The sequence below is a fragment of the Phragmites australis genome, chromosome 12 (assembly GCF_958298935.1).
Source record: "Phragmites australis chromosome 12, lpPhrAust1.1, whole genome shotgun sequence".
NCBI lineage: Eukaryota > Viridiplantae > Streptophyta > Magnoliopsida > Poales > Poaceae > Phragmites > Phragmites australis.
The window spans coordinates 16,607,252-16,625,494 of record NC_084932.1 but is presented as its reverse complement, the minus strand read 5'-3'; the positions used below and the strand labels follow the sequence as shown (position 1 = coordinate 16,625,494).

At 45.9% G+C, this 18,243-nt stretch overlaps 1 protein-coding gene across 1 annotated transcript; it reads left to right on the top strand.

Moving 5' to 3' along the window:
• The first annotated feature begins 9,602 nt into the window (after positions 1-9,602).
• LOC133886726 (adenosylhomocysteinase-like) lies at positions 9,603-12,407 on the top strand. Its single transcript, XM_062326519.1, has 3 exons — positions 9,603-10,485; positions 11,286-11,822; positions 11,918-12,407. The coding sequence occupies exons 1-3, from the start codon at positions 9,775-9,777 to the stop codon at positions 12,125-12,127; spliced, it is 1,458 nt and encodes a 485-aa protein (XP_062182503.1). The 5' UTR covers positions 9,603-9,774; the 3' UTR covers positions 12,128-12,407.
• The last annotated feature ends 5,836 nt before the right edge of the window (positions 12,408-18,243 follow it).

The following is an 18,243-nucleotide window of genomic DNA, read 5'->3' as shown; positions in this document are numbered from 1 at the left end:
AGGGATGTCCTCAGAGGTGGAGATGTGATGCTTTGAGGAATGCTGCCGCAAGGAATCTTCGTTGCACGACATGCCTACACACCGCGGGCATAGCAAGCCTAGGTCACCGCGAAGGCATCAAGCCTAGGTTTCATGGAAGGCGTTGCATAACCTCGATAGTGTATAGATGCTGGTTGTCAAGGTACTTCATTGGTAATGTAGTTGCGGTGCCCCCAAAGAATTTCTTCAGGAAGCGTAACACATCCACGCACCTGTAAGCATTGCTTGCCTAAACCTAAAGTCACCTGAAAAGGTTTCCCGGAGGGTAGGCTTTGCCCTGGTAGGTAGTGTAGCCCACACACCTGCAGCAGCACAGCATGCCAGAGGGCAGATTATGCCAGGATGTCCTGGAAGGCATTGCATAGCCTCGGTAGTGTGGACACCGCATATCAAGGGATGACCTTGATATGAGGATGTGGTGCTCTGAGGAATGCTGTCACAAGGAATCCTCGTTGCATGACATGCATACTACGAGTGCAGCATGCCTAGGTCACCGTGAAGGCATCAAACCTAGTTTTCTTGAAGGTATTGCATTGCTTCGGTCGTATAAATGCCACGCGCCAAGGCACACCTTTGGTGGACAGTGTTGCGGTGCATCCGAGGCGTCTCCATAGGAGCACGACAAGCATACACACCATGGGCGTAGCATGCCTATGTCACTTGGAAGGCAAGACTGCCTAGATTTCCTGCAAGGTATTGCGTAGCTCCGATAGTGTGTAGAGCTTTTGGCATTAATACATGCCAAAGAGAATACAAAACCTCCGACAAAAACAGAGACACTTACCAAACCTCTAGCAAAAACGGAGAGTCCTACAAAACCTCCGACAAAAACGAAGGGCCCTACAAAACCTCTGGCAAAAACAGAGAGACATACAAAACCTCCAGCAAAAATGGAGAGCCCTACAAAATCTCCGGCAAAAACGGAGAGCCCTACAAAACCTCCAGCAAAAACGGAGAAACTTACAAAACCTCCGGCAAAAAAAGAGAGTCCTCCAAAAGCTCCAGCAAAAGCAGAGAAACTCACAAAACCTCCGGCAAAAACGGAGAGTCCTGTGAAAGCTCCGGCAAAAACGGAGAGTCTTACAAAGCCTCTAGCAAAAATGGAGAGCCCTGCGAAAGCTCCAGCAAAAATGGAGAAACTTACAAAACATCTGGTAAAAACAGAGAGTCCTACAAAAGCTCCGGCAAAAATGGAGAGTCTTACAAAGTCTCTAGCAAAAATAGAGAGTCTTACAAAAGCCTCTGGTAAAAATGGAGAGACTTCCGAAAACCTTCGCGAGACGAAGCGTCTTACAAAAACCTCCGCCAAAATAGAGAACCTTACAAAACCGCCGCCAAAACGAAGAAAACTTCCAAAACCTCCTCAAGACGGAGAGTGTAACAAAACCTCCGCAGGACGGAGAGCCCTACAGAAACCTCCGCAAGACGGAGAGTCTTCAAAAAACCCTCGCAAATGGGGATGTCTTCCAAAAAAACCTCCACCAGACAGAGAGGTCCTAAAAAGACCTCTCGAACAAAACCCCCCGGCATCTTGAAGGCAAGCACCTTCGTGCCGGAGAAGTGCGAAACACACTAGCCTCCAAGAGGCACAACCAACAGATTAAAGGGGTATAAATCCCCCTCTCCGAAGGAAGAGGTATGGCCCACGCGACTCAAACACATATGGTAAAAAGGTAAAGTCGTTACCCTGCAGTCTCATCTAAGACATGTGTCGGTGACATGGGAACCAGGGGTCCCCGAGTCCCGAGGCCAGAACAGCAGAGTACCACGTGGCGCCCCTCCCTCGGGGGTCATCTCCCCGAGGTCTGAGAAGGCTAAGTTCCGGGAGAGGGTGCTCGGAGCCATAAACAGTGCTCCCCGAGTACCTGAGTTCCCCGATAACCCGAGAAGACCGAGTACCGAGAAGAGGGTGCTCGGGGCCGTGCAACAGTGGTCCCCGAGCACCCAAGTTCCCCAATAACAAGAAAAGTCAAGTTCCGGGAAGAGTGCTCGGGGCTGCGAACAGTGGTCCCCGAGTACCCGAGTTCCCCGATGACCCAAGGGAAGTCAGTTTCGGGAGAGAGTGCTCGAGGCCATGAACAGTGGCCCCCGAGCACTCGGTTCCCCGAGGACCCAAACAATCAGTTCCGGGAGAGAATGCTCGGGGCTACGAACAGTGCCCCCCGAGCACTCGGTTCCCCAAGGACCAAGAGAGGGCATATCCGGGAGAGAGTGCTCGGGGCTGCGAATAGTAGCCCCCGAGCACTCACAGTTCCCCGCGGGCCTGAGAAGTCCTTCGCCGGTGGTCCCTACTGGGGTTCAGCGGTGAGGTGTCAGCTGGTGAGACGCCCGATGTTGCATTTAAGAGGGCGCGTGGCCTGTCACTTCCAACCACTCCCCCCACGGCCTGGCAGGGAGGCATGGGGACATTTAATGCACGGGTCCCATCGCGCGTCATCCGGCGCGCTTCGGGATAACGTCGCAGAGCTCGAGGCACACCACCTGCCACCCTGCTATGTCAGGCCTGCTCTGACCGGGCGGGCACGCGGGGCTGCTTGGTGGCTACCTGGTGGGCCTTCCCAGCAGAACTCGCCGCAAAGCCAAATGATGACGAACAAGACCAGACGGGGGTGCGTTTTCAACCCTCCCCGTCACCTCGCGCAGCAGCCGATGATGGTTGCTTTCCATTTATGGCGTCTTGGAACTCGCGCCATCCTTTCTGGGCGTGCTACCGTCCCAGCGGGTATATAAGCGGGGTGGGCTCCCCGGAGAAGACGAACCAGAGGGACGGAAGACAGAGATCAAGTCCGACACATGACCGAAGCACGGAACACATCGACGAGTCTCGAAGAACAAGGAGCACGAAGCTCTAGACTAGACATATATTCTTGTAACTCAGCAGATACTCAGAGAGACATTCTCAGAGCATTTATAGCATACACACAGGAGTAGGGTGTTACGCTCGGTGCGGCCCGAACCTGTCTAAAAATCCCCTGATCATTTACTACTTCCTGCATCCGATCATTCCACCTCCACCTGCATCTCATTTACTCTCATTTATTTCACCTACGAAGCGGATTCAAAATCATCCCCCCGGCCGAATCTCAAAGGGGGTCCCTCCAAATCCCCGCTTGAGGAGTTCACCCTCCGACAGGTAGACTTCGTTCTGCAGATTTTGCAATGAACCTGTTTAGTGCCACCAACCTTCCTGCCAGGCATTGTGCTTACTTTCTGTTTTGTGGACGTTTCATGTCTATTATCGCCTGTATCTTTTGGGGTTCCACTTTGATGCCTCTCTTTGACACCAAGAATCCTAATAGCCTTCCAGACTGCACTTTGAAGGCACATTTTTCTGGATTCAATCTTAGCCCCTGCCCTTCGCAAGCTTCCGAAGGTTTCACGCAGGTCTTCGAGATGCTGGCTTCTTCTGGCACTCTTGACCACTATGTCGTCGATGTATGCTAGAACATTTCACCCTATCTGTGAGCTTAGCACTGTCTGCACCAACCTAGTGAAGGTTGCGCCAGCATTTCAAAGGTCGAAGGGCATCCTCACAAAGCAGTATATGTCGAAGGAAGTTCTGAAACTTGTCTTCTCCTCATCTTCCTTTGCCATCCAGACCTGGTGGTACCCCGAGTATGCATATAGGAAACTTAACATCTCGCAACCAGCTGCGGAATCCACTAGCTGATCGATTCTAGGTAATAGGAAATCTTCTTTCGGACAAGCCCTGTTTAAGTCTGTGAAGTCGACGCACATTCTCCACTTGCCGTTGCTCTTGTTGACCAATACTGGGTTGGCTAGCCACTCTAAGTGCAACACTTCATGTATCACTCCGGCATCGAGCAGCTTTTTTACTTCAGCCTTAGCTGCTTCTTCCCTTTCACTCGAAGCTTTTCTAAGCTTTTGCTTCCTTGGCTTCGCACTGGGATCTACATTAAGCTGTGTTAAATGATTTCCCTATTGACTCCTTGTAGGTCCTTTGGAGACCAAGCAAAGACATCCTCATTGCTGCGAAGAAACATTATGAGTTGTTGCTGGTCCTCCTCTGGAGCCTCCGCCCCTATGGTGAATTTTGTATCTGGTTTTTCTTGATGTAACGGCACTATTCTGGTTTCCCCCTCTGGTACAGCCTTCGCTGCTTTGTTCATCTTTGATCGGATCTCGCTCTCCTCTTGATTTGCTGAAGGTTCCGTCACCATGTGGACATTTCGCCATCCTAGAGTGATTCCCACTTCGATTCTTCGGTCCACTTACTGGTCTCCAAGCACCCGTTATGACGCCTCCAGGACCAGGCATCTTCATGCACAAATACCCGCGGTGCAGTATTGCTCCGAATGTGTTCAAGACTCCTCTACCAAATATCGTATTGTATGGGTAATTGATGTCGACCACATCGAAGGTAATATCTTCTATCCGAAAATTTGTCCCTTCGCCAAACGACACTGGGATTGTTGTCTTTCCCAGAGCGTTGATTACATTCCTGTCGAAGCCTAGCAATGGGGATTCAGCCTGATTCAGGTTGCTCTGATGTAGACCCATTTTGTCGAAGGCATCCACAAAGATGATATTCGCGGAGCTTCCTCCATCTATCAAGATTCTATGCACTTCGCTTCCCGAAATGTTTGTTGTGATAATGAAGGCATCCGTGTGTGGGTAATCTAAGACCCTCATGTCATCTTGCGAGAATGTAATGGGCAAGTTGGACCACTTTGAATGAATGTACGTTGGCCCCACACCAACGTGGTTGACCCTTCGCACGTATTCTTTCCACTGTCTCTTAGATTCTGTCTGTTGATTATATCATCCTGAGATCTCCAACACCACATTGTATCCACGATTTACCGTGTTCATGGACTTACTGCTCTCTGGTGGTGCTTCGACCGCAGGCCTTAGTGGTGGTAGAGGTAGCTCCTCTTGGAGGGTCAGTTGCCTCGTTTGATCCAGCTAAGCCAAGGCTGTAGAGGCATATTGTGGCGCGAGCATCGGTCTCCACTAGTTGGCAAACATCGTGCCCGGGTTGGGGTTTTCCCACGGTTCGCTTCACCTGAAATTTGCTGCGTGGTGTATGGTTCTTGCTTGATTGAAGGATTGCTTCGCCAAGCTCTCTTTCATGGCCATGACCTGCGGGCACTGCTTGGTCCTATGGTCAGCTCCTTCACCATGTAGCTCGCAGTAAAACGTGGCCGGGTCCTGCGGAACTCGTCCACCCCGTCCCCTGCGGCCCCTTCCTCTACCAGTTCGGCCTCCTCGAGTAGCCGCACTCTGAGCTTCGCCTGCCACTTAAGCGACTTCAAATGGGCCGGAGTCTATCTGATTGACCTCTTTTTGCCTTGTTGTATAGTCAAATGCTTCGGCTTTCCTCGCGTACCGCAATCTGTCTCTAGGGTGGCTAGTGCCTGCCTCCCTGGCTGATGTATTTGTTTTTACTATTTTTGAGGCTATCATTTCATTTTTCCTTCGAAGGTGATCGAGCTCAGATCTCGCATATTCTTCCATCTTATTGAGCAGCTCTTGTACACTCCCGGGTCTTTTTCTTGTAAGCTTTCCTGCTAAGAGTCGCCCTCTGATGCCCTATATTGCCGCGTCGATGATTGTGTCTTCTTTCAGCCCCTTCGCTTGGCAACATATGTGCATGAAGCGGCGCATATAGCTCTGCAATGTTTCTGTTGGCTGTTGCTTCAGTGCGAAGAGGTCAATTGTGGTGATCTTGTCTGCTCGATTTCCCTGAAAGTTGTTGTACAGGGTATTACGCAATTGCTCCCATGAGTATATGGATCTCGAGGGCAACGTAGAGTACCAAGATCTTGCTATCCCTTTAACAGCTAACACGAAGGCCTTCACCAATGTTGCACCGTCTCATCCGGCGGACTCGACCGCCGCTTCGAAGCTAATTATGAATTCCCTTGGATCTAACTCTCCGTCAAACATTACTACTATGGGCATCTTGAAGCCTGTTGGCCATGGTTGGTTCTGTAGATTCATGGATAGCGGGGATTCTGGGTCTCCTGCGGATGACCGCCACTGAAGGTCCTGCAAAGGCCGTACCGTGTCTTCGGACGGCGTCACTTGGTGAGCCGTTTCCTCTGCACGATGTAGCATATCAATTTCCTCTTGCATTGTTTCCAATGTTTTCCTAGCTTCCTCTTCCTGTCTGCGATATTCTGTAGCTTTTCGGCTCGCTGCCAGGCTGTCTAACATGTGCTTCTTCTGCGCAATCTGCCTTTCCAGCTCTTTGGCCTCTAGCCTGGCTGTCCTTTCCTCCTGTGTTTTGTCTTCGTCATCATACTCTACGAAGTCATCCAGGTCTTCCCACTCTTCGTCTCGCACATTCCCTCCTTCTTGTGTCGAAGGTTCGAAGCGTGCGCGATCGCTTGTTTCCGTGACCCGCATCGGTGCCACATTTATCTGGATAGCCTCTCCGTGTCTGTCGTCACTGCTTCCTGGTGGCACTACTTCAACACCATAGCATTGCTCACGCCCGCCCGAAGCTCCTCCAGCCGAAGCATTGCTCGACCCTGGCAGCACCGAAGGGGGTCTTTCAACCGAAGCCCCGACCATAGCCGAAGGTTTCGGTAACACCTCGAATGTACCGGTTGGCTTTGTCTTCTTCTTAGGTAGCATGGCTTCGATCCGTTCGTGGTCTCCACAGAGGGTGTCAACTGTTGGAACCGAAGTTCCAGACAAGGTGGACCTTAGCTTATAGAGAATGTCGAAGGGTTCTTGGGGTGACACATGCTTGGGGTAAAACTGTTTTTGATCTATCTCTCGGATACAGTATGGCCCTATTTATAGCCCGTACTCAACCACTCCACGCATGGTTTACAGTTTCTACCCCCTTACCTGCTACATTCTTGGAATATTCGGGGGTATTATGGTACAATCAAGCATATTTATATAATCACAGCTCTGCCCCAGGCAGTTAAAGCGGGCCCCGCTAGCCAGTCATGGTCTTTGGTCCCCAGAAATCTGCCGAAGGCTTCTCCACTCCGGCGCCACAAGCTGGTCTTCGACTCCAGGTCGAAGACACACTACAATCTTCGCCCATTCCAGTCAACAAAACTACCGATGTAGCCTTCAGCTTTCAGCCGAAGGCTCGCCACCGCCTTTGCCGATGCGGGAAGCTGAGACTGCGGGCACGCCTACAACCTTCGACCGAGAGTACTTCACGATCTTTGTGATCTTCGCCTACAATCCCTGAAACAAACATGCAGTGACAAGAGTGCGAAGCCTCCGGCAGACTTTGAGCTATCCTACGAAGGTGGAGGGCAGGAGATCATCCCCAACAGCCACCATGGATGTCGATGTGTCAACAATGTGGTAATTGCTAAGCAAATCAATCGTACAAAATTCCTTGCATTGTGGGCCTAGGTGTCAGCAAGCCAACTATACCAAATCCTTTACATTGGCACTCTACTACAAGGGCTATCTGCTCTAATGTCTTTTTTCCACATCACATGTCCTTCGTGTAGGGAGTGGACATAGTTGTGCCAACCTCATGGCTCAATTGGAAGAGGATGAAGGGAGGGAGGAAACAATGACATTCGCACTTTAGGTGGAGTATGACCACAAGGAGGAGAGGGAGCCATGGAAATCCAATCTATGGGTTTGGGCATCCACGGGTTCTACACCTAATGGGCTCGGGTGTGGGTCTATTGTTCCACTGGTGGGTGCAGCAGGTCACGCACCTAACTCAGCAACAGTTGAGTCCAGGTTATTGTTTCTGCTTGTGGGTGCTCATGGGCAACCGAATTGGGCAAACCCAACCCCTTAATCTCCTTAGTGCTCAACCCACCAATTCCTTATTTCCCTACAATTCCCTTCAGCTCCCATTTCTCTCCTCCTGATCTCTCCCAATCCTCTTCTGCTCCCAAACACGACTCGCTCGTCCACAACCTCATCTACACATATGTAGGATCCCTCTTCCTGTTCCTCCTCCTCCACGCCACTACCGGAAGCCCACCTCCTCAGCTCCTCGCCTCATCTACACTGAGGACTGGCAGGATATATCTATAAAAGGTATATGAGGATCGAATACACCTTACTCGATATAGGGCTAGTCGTGGCCACCACAGAGTAAGATATGGAGATGATATACTTGGAAGCTGTTCATCCCAAATATGAAAGATATTCCCTATGCAAAAATGATTCCTAGATCTATGGGTGCCTAACAATCTGAGTAGAACTCAAACAAGATATCCGACTAAGATCACGCCTAGGTTCCCCCGAGTATATAAGGTAGGGAGAGGGGCAAGTCCATGACATCAAAATCTTAACCCGCAATCACAAACCACACCTTCAGATCTCTGATGTCGTGGAACTCTCATGACTAGTTGAGTAGAAGATCAACACCCATCAAAGATCCACGACAGAAGAAATCCACTAGTTGATTAGGTCTTAAGACTTAAACACACCATAATTCGTCTAGTTTTTTAGGATTACACTATCCACATCCACAATGTACTCTGTGATATAAAGAATAATCATGGCAAGACTGGACGTAAGGCTATTATCCAACTTAGGGTCCCAAACTTATATAACTCCGTGTCTATGTTTGCGGTACACTTCATCGACTTCGTATGTATCCTTACTTTTAATATCATAACAATATATGATCGAGTATCAAATCCTTGACAAGGATGACTACGACGAGGATGACGAGGGAGGCCATGGTGAGGACGCTGCCACCAAACATATATTCCTTTGCCTTTGGATGTCCATCGCCCTCCATTCGCCAACCTCAATCCACCATCCGTGTCAACGACCTCAATCCGTTGTCCACACCTTGATTTGCCAACCTCCATAACAGTTTTGAAAAAACCCACTAGGTGTTCATTGGGTTTCATGCTCTAGCATGGGCCAGCTTATTATTTCGGGTTTGCCAGCGAACATGTTTTTTCTTTACCCGCACCGCCCCACCTCGTTGCCATCCCTAGGAAGCCACAAAACTCTTTTTTGTGAAAAAACCCCTTGAAATCACTATCAGCTCGATCTGTTTAGTTCATCAGGTCACAACCGGCTCAGATCGGCTTGTGCTCGATTTTCTGATATCCATATCTATCTAGAGTGTCTAAACCTATTTGGGCCATATCGGGTCGAGCTCATTTTATTAGATCTATATCCATCACCACTCACTTAGCAGGTTCATGTTTAAACCTAGCCATCACTAACCTTTTTAGATGTAGCTCCAATACCTAAACCTAACCTAACAAAAAAAATTCTTAAAATAAAACCAAAAATCAGGCTAACTCGAAAACAAAAGCCATCACTCACTCGGCCACTCCCCAAATGGGATCTGGATCCTCTGCAGTAGCTACTAGCACTGTAGCTACAGTAAAGTGCATTTAGGTCCGCCCTGGGCCGTTGATTTCATGGTGGGTGCATCAGATTCATATGCTACAGGACTCTACAGTAGTGTGCTACAGTCCGAAACGACTGTATACGGGACCAGATACTGTTGCTACAGTAATGTACGATTAACTAATGCACAGCGCTGTAGCACCAGACTCATTTTACTGTATAAACAGTTATCCTCTGCATTAATGATGTATTAATGCAGAGAATCCGGATCCCCCCAAATGCGCCAGACCCCGCCCAGATCCAGCGGCTGCTAATCTCCGCATAAAAAAAAAACCCAACGTCCACGCACCATCTCCTCGCCCCATAAAACCCTCCCCACCCCGCTCCTCCCCCTCCGCCGTCTCCTCCCATTACATTCCACTCCAGATCCTATCCGCGAGCTCCTCCTCCTCGCCCATGGCGCTCTCTGTGGAGAAGACCTCGTCGGGGCGGGAGTACAAGGTCAAGGACCTCTCCCAGGCCGACTTCGGCCGCCTCGAGATCGAGCTCGCGGAGATTGAGATGCCCGGGCTCATGGCGTGCCGCACCGAGTTCGGCCCCTCTAAGCCTTTTGCCGGCGCCCGCATCTCGGGATCCCTCCACATGACCATCCAGACTGCCGTCCTCATCGAGACCCTCACCGCCCTCGGCGCCGAGGTCCGCTGGTGCTCCTGCAACATCTTCTCCACGCAGGACCACGCCGCCGCCGCCATCGCGCGGGACTCCGCGGCGGTGTTCGCGTGGAAAGGGGAGACGCTCGAGGAGTACTGGTGGTGCACCGAGCGCTGCCTCGACTGGGGCGAGGCCGGGGGCCCCGACCTCATCGTCGACGACGGTGGCGATGCCACGCTGCTCATCCACGAGGGGGTCAAGGCCGAGGAGGAGTACGAGAGGACCGGCAAGATCCCCGACCCTCAATCCACCGACAACGCCGAGTTCAAGATCGTGCTTACCATCATCCGCGACGGGCTCAAGGCCGACCCCAAGAAGTACCGCAAGACGAAGGAGAGGCTCGTCGGCGTCTCCGAGGAGACCACCACCGGAGTCAAGAGGCTCTACCAGATGCAGGAGACCGGCACCCTCCTCTTCCCCGCTATCAACGTCAACGACTCCGTCACCAAGAGCAAGGTGAAGCATGCTGCCCTCCTTTTTCTCCCATTTCGTTTTAGATCTGATGCTCTTGCGTAGATCTAGATTTTTTACTGTCCTTCCATAATTAGCGACGTGAGATCTACTTGTTTGTTGATGCTACTGCTTGAGATCTTAATTATGCTTATTATTGTGATTTAGATCTTGTTGACGAGTGATGGCTGTAGCTAGTTTTCATTACCATTATAGCACACCAGAAATGATTGTTAGGTGGATTAGGTGGTTAGTATTTAGTATATTAAAGATGTGATTCAGATCTCTATAGGACCAGGATTTTTGAATTTGAATTGAAGGATGGTGGTGCAGTGTCTTGCCTATTTTGTCTTCTTTGTGCTGCCTTGTTTAGGTGATATGTGTGGTTCTTGTTACGCTATGCTCCTAAATTTCAACTGTTGTCGTTTTCAGTTGGATCTGTATCTTGGTCTATGAGTTGCTCAGTTCTTAAATCAATTCATTTTTGGTAGCTTACTAATATTAGTGGCATGTTTTGTGGTGTGCCGACAGCATAACGTGAGCCCTGTTTGCTTGTGCTGTAAGTAGACTAGCCACTTATTTTTATATTAGCTCATGCTTAGTTAGGTATTGTGCGGTACACCTGTTTCAAAGTTTCTCTGGAGTAATTTCTTTAATCTGTGGTGTAGCTTGATTGATCTAGCATGCACTTGCTGGAATCTTGAATGTACTCATGATCTGCTTTGCTCAAAATTGAAATGTTACTGAGTTTCTGGTATGCCAATGCAGCTAGAAGTTTGTAACTGATCTGTTTTTGTTCTGAACAGTTTGACAACCTGTACGGTTGCCGTCACTCCCTCCCTGATGGTCTGATGAGGGCCACTGATGTTATGATTGCCGGCAAGGTTGCTGTGGTCTGCGGTTATGGTGATGTTGGCAAGGGCTGTGCTGCCGCACTCAAGCAGGCTGGTGCCCGTGTCATTGTGACCGAGATCGACCCCATCTGTGCCCTCCAGGCCTTGATGGAGGGTCTCCAGGTTCTCACCTTGGAGGATGTTGTCTCTGAGGCTGACATATTTGTGACCACCACTGGCAACAAGGACATCATCATGGTTGACCACATGAGGAAGATGAAGAACAATGCCATTGTTTGCAACATTGGTCACTTCGACAATGAGATCGACATGCTCGGTCTTGAGACCTACCCTGGTGTCAAGCGTATCACCATCAAGCCCCAGACTGACCGCTGGGTCTTCCCTGAGACTAACACTGGCATCATTGTCCTTGCTGAGGGTCGTCTGATGAACCTTGGGTGTGCTACTGGCCACCCCAGCTTCGTCATGTCCTGCTCATTCACTAACCAGGTAAAACATGGCGACCAATATCTATCTTGTCTCAGCCATGTTAACTGATACACCAGTGAGTGAAATCTTATCATTAAATTTTGTGCTTGATAAAGGTCATTGCCCAGCTTGAGCTGTGGAAGGAGAAGAACACTGGCAAGTATGAGAAGAAGGTGTATGTACTCCCCAAGCACCTCGATGAGAAGGTTGCTTCTCTCCACTTGGGCAAGCTTGGTGCCAGGCTGACTAAGCTCACCAAGTCCCAGGCTGACTACATAAGTGTCCCGGTCGATGGTCCATACAAGCCCGCTCACTACCGGTACTAGGCTGCCCAGCACGACTAGCGGCTGGCTTGTACCAGTTGTGCCGACATGGAAGTTCGCCATGCAGGCTTTATCAATTATCTTATGCATTATCATATTTGCTATCGCTTAGTAGGAGGTTTTGTTATGGTTATCGCTTGAGCCTGGTTGAGGGGTAGAGTTGCGATTGCCCAAAAATAATGGCATAATTGGTTGATGTGTGGGGGTGTGCGTTGCCAGATACAGTTTTGTCTTGTTGACTTTACTTATCTGATATCATTTGCAAGCGATCTGCTCGAGTTAAGTGTTGTTTCATGAATAACTTTCTTAAGAATATCCCTAGTCTGCTGAGTTGTGTTTGCCTGGTTGGTTTGAGATGTGTTGCTTCACCTGTTAGTGTCTTTCGTCGCATCAATACTATATATTAAAGGGGTCAAGTACTTGTTTACGTGGGTCTTACATATGTATATATGTATATATACGGATATATATATATATATATATATACATATATGTGTATGTATGTATATATGTATCTATATATTCACGTGTATAATATAACTTTTTGGGAAATTTTAGAAAAATAGCGAAAGGTATAATTGTTATATTGATAAATCGGTTGAAATAATCTAAAATGCATAGAAAAATATCTAATTTTTTTTAAAAAAATATGAAACAAATTTTGTTAGGTTGTATTATGCATAAAAATAAGATTTTTTATTTATAATGAAATTAATGTGTTAGATATTAATAAATTTATAAATAAATATTGAGATGTTTAAAATTGGTGAACATAATTTTTTTTATTCTTTCATTATGTTTTGTAAAAAAAAAAAGGTGCAGCATAGACACGCTAATCCTTCTAGTTCGTATAGGTGAACCAAAATTATGCGGAGCGGAGAAGGTGGATTGTATCAACTTCACTGGAATCTGAAGTTTGATATGATGTAATTTGTTGCATCAGTTACGTTCGTTGGCCCATGGGAGATCCCTAGCCACCTTGAGGGCACGTACACATGCTTCGACCTTCTTCAAACATCTCCGGCACCGGACCAGATCCTCCGTCAGCAATGGCGTCCGTCGAGGCGTCGATATTTGTCTCCAAATCCAATTCTTCAGCCGCCCTGTTCCGACTTGACCAGCAGATCTAGATCTTTGTGACGTGGCGACTCGTGAACGTCAGGCGCTGGTCAAGGTCTTAAGCGCGTGCCATGGGAACCAAGGGGCATGTTTGGGTCACGTTCAAATTTGTCACTCTTAAAGTTAGTCAATGCGGCTTGTTAAAAAATATGATTAATAAATTTTTAGTTATAAGTGTGATAAAATTAGTTAAAAATTAAGTAGTTAATGTGTGAATTAAGAGGCTAATGAGTATGATGTATCATAGTTGTGATAATTAATAAATAATTATCTAAAAAATTATGATATAGCTCACTTTATACATGGTAAATTTAGACGTGAACCAAATATGTTTTAGCTTGTTGCAATTTTTTATGTAAAGAAGAAAATAAATATCCAGTGCAAACCACATATTGGGTGGAATCGTGAAACCCTCCTCAAAATCCAAAGAAAACACCACAGGAAGCTGAGATCATATTATACAACCAACGAAGGACAGAAAACATGAGGTTTTCACGGTACTACCAACTACGTAGTTTTCACTGGAAATTTAGCTGTCTGCCTCACCGAAGCTTCTCGTGGGATAGGAATTAGGGACATAACGTTTCTTAATGAATCCCTCATAATAATAATTTGCCCAAGATTTTGAAGGATAAATATTTCCCAAACACTATTTACAAGAGAGACTCATCAATTGTTTAAAAATCTCGGACTTGGGACTCAAATGTATGTTCAAATTCAACCTGTTAAGGTGACGCTTCTTTTTTTTTTCCCCAGGTCAGAAGGAAGCACCTCCATTTTCTCAGAACATTGGTCCACTTTTTGGGAAAATATAAATAACTACGTGGAGCCACTGTTGAAGATCGTCGCCAACCTGACAACAAACAATGGAATCAAGAACTTTTACAGCTTTTTTGGTCTAAGACTTCTGAAATATGGACTGAACAGAGTACAGACAGAGCTTTTCGCCAGCATAAACTAGACCAGCGAGTAAGTCTTTCCAATTGTCACCCATAATCAGGTAATTCAGTCCAATTGTCACCAGCAAGCTGAGCTTAGCTCGGTTGGTACCGTCTCCCGGCGAGGAACGGACTCGTCCGGACTCGAATCCGGGCGTGCGCACCTTAGGGTGTTACCCATTTGCGGCCGCGTCTTAACCCTCTGTAGCCGTCGGTTGCCCCCAAAGCACTCTCAAGCCTATGTGTTGAGGGTATGAGTCTCTATTGTGAAAAAAATTAGATAATTTAGATGGGACAGAAACAAAAAAAAAAAGTACTACCTGCTATTTAAGATTTCTTTTGGCGTTGGTCACAAACGCTCTTCTTGTAGCTAAACGAGGGCACACAAACATGTTCCTGAATACCAAGAATTCTATGCAAGATGCAATTAGATAGAAATTGATGAACATGGTATGGTATAGTTCTCACCTAGCTATTCTAACCAAAAGTTTTTGTTTCCAAGGTAAGCAATGTACAGGATTTAACATCATTCTTAGTTTAGTTGCAGGATTTAACAACTTCTATGGTACTTCCAATGTTCGCCTCTCATGGTCTTAATGTGCGTATGGTCTATGGGTTGTTTCTCATACATACTCGACTATTGTAGAATGCGGATTACGGGCATGTTGGGTAAAGCTCTAATGATTCAAATTCTATAGGCGAAGTGATTTTCTGAGAAAAGTGATTCTATAGTTGAAAGTGATTATGTATTAATCCTCTAAGGTAAACTCTATATAGAAAGTGATTTTATTGGTAAAGTGAATCAGTAAAAGCTGTTTTTTCATCTCTCAGCATCTAATTCATTTTATGGAATCACTCTCATAGAATCACGTTGGAAATTGAAACTGTAAACTATTATTTAGTAGAGCTCTCAGAAATTTTAGTCTAAAAATTGGTTTGAGAGTTCTGGCAAATAAACTCTATAGATTCAGGTCATCCTGCTCTCCCCGCTGAGGCCATGTGACAACAGCTTGCTTGTTCTGTTGTCCACAAATTGCAGGTGCCTACCTGTGTTCTGTTTTCTGAATGTCTGGTGATTATCAAGGCTATCACCGCAGAAGATGAGAAGAGACAGTTGTACATCCTGGCCGCTGAGTGATAGACCAATTCTCCTTCAAATCAAGGAGATCGTCGAGTCCGTCAATGCCATTACATTCATGTAGAAATAAGAAGAAACCAAGAAGCTTAGAAACCGGTGAAAGAGGTTTGTCTCATGCTACATTCATGCCGGAACTTCAGCTGTGTCGATGAAAATCATGCAACGCCATGTCCATTCATTGCAGCATTGTGTAACAACACTCAGTTTACAGGCTGCTGTAAAATTTCTTTGCTAATGAAACCTGAGCCCTACAAGGCTTTCATCCTTTAAAAAAACTTATTCGTAAGAAAAAAACTTTGCCACATCAATCAGCCGTGTGCTTATTCGTAAGCATATGTGTGCTGCTATTAAATGCCTGCCATCGCCCATCGTTGCTACTAAGTGCTTGCCATCGCCCATCGTTGCTACTAAGTGCCAACTAATTGATTCTTTTGATCAGAGGACAACTAATTGATTCTTTTTAGTGGTCAAACTTGAAGAAGTTTAATGATACAGGTTCATGGACATCAAACAAGGTAGCGGTTTGTATAAAGAATAAAGGAGAGATTTGTATTAGAGGTTTCGACATTAGTGGCAGTGAACACAAACAAAAAAATTCCAACACACCGTACCATGTGGGTCACCTCATGTAAGCAAATAAAAAGCTCAATAAACGGAATTGAAGTTCCAATCGCATTGAGTGACGGCAGATGTAGTAGAGTTGGGGTTTCCCATATATCAACTATATATAATATTTCACATTTTGAACACCATACATGTCCTAGTATAAAAGAAGTGACAATTATGATACAAAACGGTGCATTCACTTGGTGGGCAAATGTAAGTCTATTATCCACAAGGAATTATGCATTGGCCAAGATTCACAAACTAATGTGCCATAGGCAAAGTTTTTGGATCATAGTATCCAATACATTAGAATCGATAATGTTGGGTTTGTTCATTCATGTCACTGGCCATTTGTCCAATGTACAAAAATTCCAGCATGTATGTCAAGCCCAATCGGAATTTAAATCCAGTTTTCTAGAAGAATGGGTTAATTTATGCCGTGACAATCCATACCTAGTTTTGATTAACAGGGACTTCAACATATTAAGGTTCAATCAGGAGAAAAATAATGATAAGTTCACAAACCGGTGGCCATTCTTGTTCAACATGGTCATCGACAGATTCAACCTAGGAGAGATCAAACTTTCAAGGATAAAATATACTTGGTCAAACAATCTTGACATCCCCACCTTTGAGAGACTTGATCGGATCCTGACGACTACAGAGTGGGAATTAAAATACCTGTTGGTAGCCATCCAGGGACTTGAGCGGACTTCACTTTCTGACCACACTCCTATCATGGTATATACCCGAGACTCGATTCCAATTGTGGGTCAAAAACCTTTCAAGTTTGAGCTAGGTTGGCTTGCCCGCGACGGGTTTGCAGACTGGGTTAAGGAGTTATGGAATCGGCAGTCAGGGGGACAAAGTTCCACACAAAGATGGACAAACAAACTTAGCTCACTAAGGCAGAACCTTAAAGGATGGGTTGCTCACAATAGTGGGTCATATAAACAACAAAAGAATAGACGAACTAGAAAAAAAGTCTAAGCTTCAATGTTTCACGATAAGCAAGATTAACTTAAAGAACTAATCGAATGAAAAATTGGTTAACTTGCTTCGAGAAGAGGAGACTAAATGGTACCAACGTCCCAATATCAATGAAATCCTTCGAGAGAAGGAGACAGTAACACACATTATTTTTGGATGATTGCAAATGGCAAACATAGAAAACAACGTATCTTTTATCTAGATCAAGAAGATGGAAAAATTGAGGGACAAGGAAACCTAAAATCTTACATAACTAAATATTATAAAGAGTTACTTGTACCATCTATGAATAGTCATTTTTTTCATGACGGAGTCATGGATACATTGTCACTCAGGTGATAGATGCTGAAAATGATATCCTTACGACACTTTTCATTGAAAAGGAAGCAAGGGAAGCAATATTCCAAATGGAAAGAAATAAAGCTCCGAGTCCAGGTGGCCTCTCGGTTAAGATTTATTAGATATTATGGGATATCATCAAGATTGATTTGATGAAAATGTTCCATGAAATGCATTCTAGGAACCTACCAATTTATAGCCTAAATTTTGGAGTAATTACACTCCAAAAAAACTAAAGAAGATTGTTGTATCCAACGGTACATACTTATTTGTCTACTAAATGTAAGTTCAAAGTTTTTACTAAGGTGAACACCAACTGTTTAAATAGTGTTAAGGACCATATAATCTGCTCCACACAAATGGCATTCATGAGCGGAAGAAATATCCTTGAAGAGGTGATCATTTTACACGGGACATTACATGAGCTCCATCGAAAAAAGATGAGCAGTGCAATCCTCAAAATTGACTTTGAGAAGGCATAGAAGAAAGTAAATGGCCATTCCTGCTACAGTCCCTTTGGATAAAAGGCTTCTTGCCTAAATGATGCACATGGGTAGAAAGCCTCATTTCTGGGGCAGCGTAGCAGTAAAAGTCAATGAAAAATTTGACCATTACTTCCAAATGTAGAAAGGTCTACGTCAAGGCGACCTGCTCTCTCCTATCCTATTTAACATTGTTGCTGATATGTTAGCATTTATCATTTTGCTTTGGGGTGGCTCAAGACAAGGCCGACCAATATGCTGACATATTTGGATGTGCAATATGAGAGTTACCTATTGAAAACAAAGAAACTTAGACTGGAAAGGAGTAGATGAATGAATTAAAAAAAGACAGAGTAGTTGAAAGGCTAAGTACCTATGTAAACTCAGTTCTTAGTAGCCTATCCACTTATATGATGTATTTCTTCCAAAATCCCACGCGGGGTTCTTAAAAAGATCAATTATTTTCAATCAAGATTCTATTAGCAAAGCGATGGTAAAAAAAGAAAG

Coding starts and splice junctions, on each gene's coding strand:
- LOC133886726 (XM_062326519.1), top strand. CDS start 9,775: ATGGCGCTCTCTGTGGAGAAGACCTCGTCGGGGCGGGAGTACAAGGTC. Junction 10,486..11,285: donor ACTCCGTCACCAAGAGCAAG/GTGAAGCATGCT, acceptor TGTTCTGAACAG/TTTGACAACCTGTACGGTTG. Junction 11,823..11,917: donor CCTGCTCATTCACTAACCAG/GTAAAACATGGC, acceptor TGCTTGATAAAG/GTCATTGCCCAGCTTGAGCT.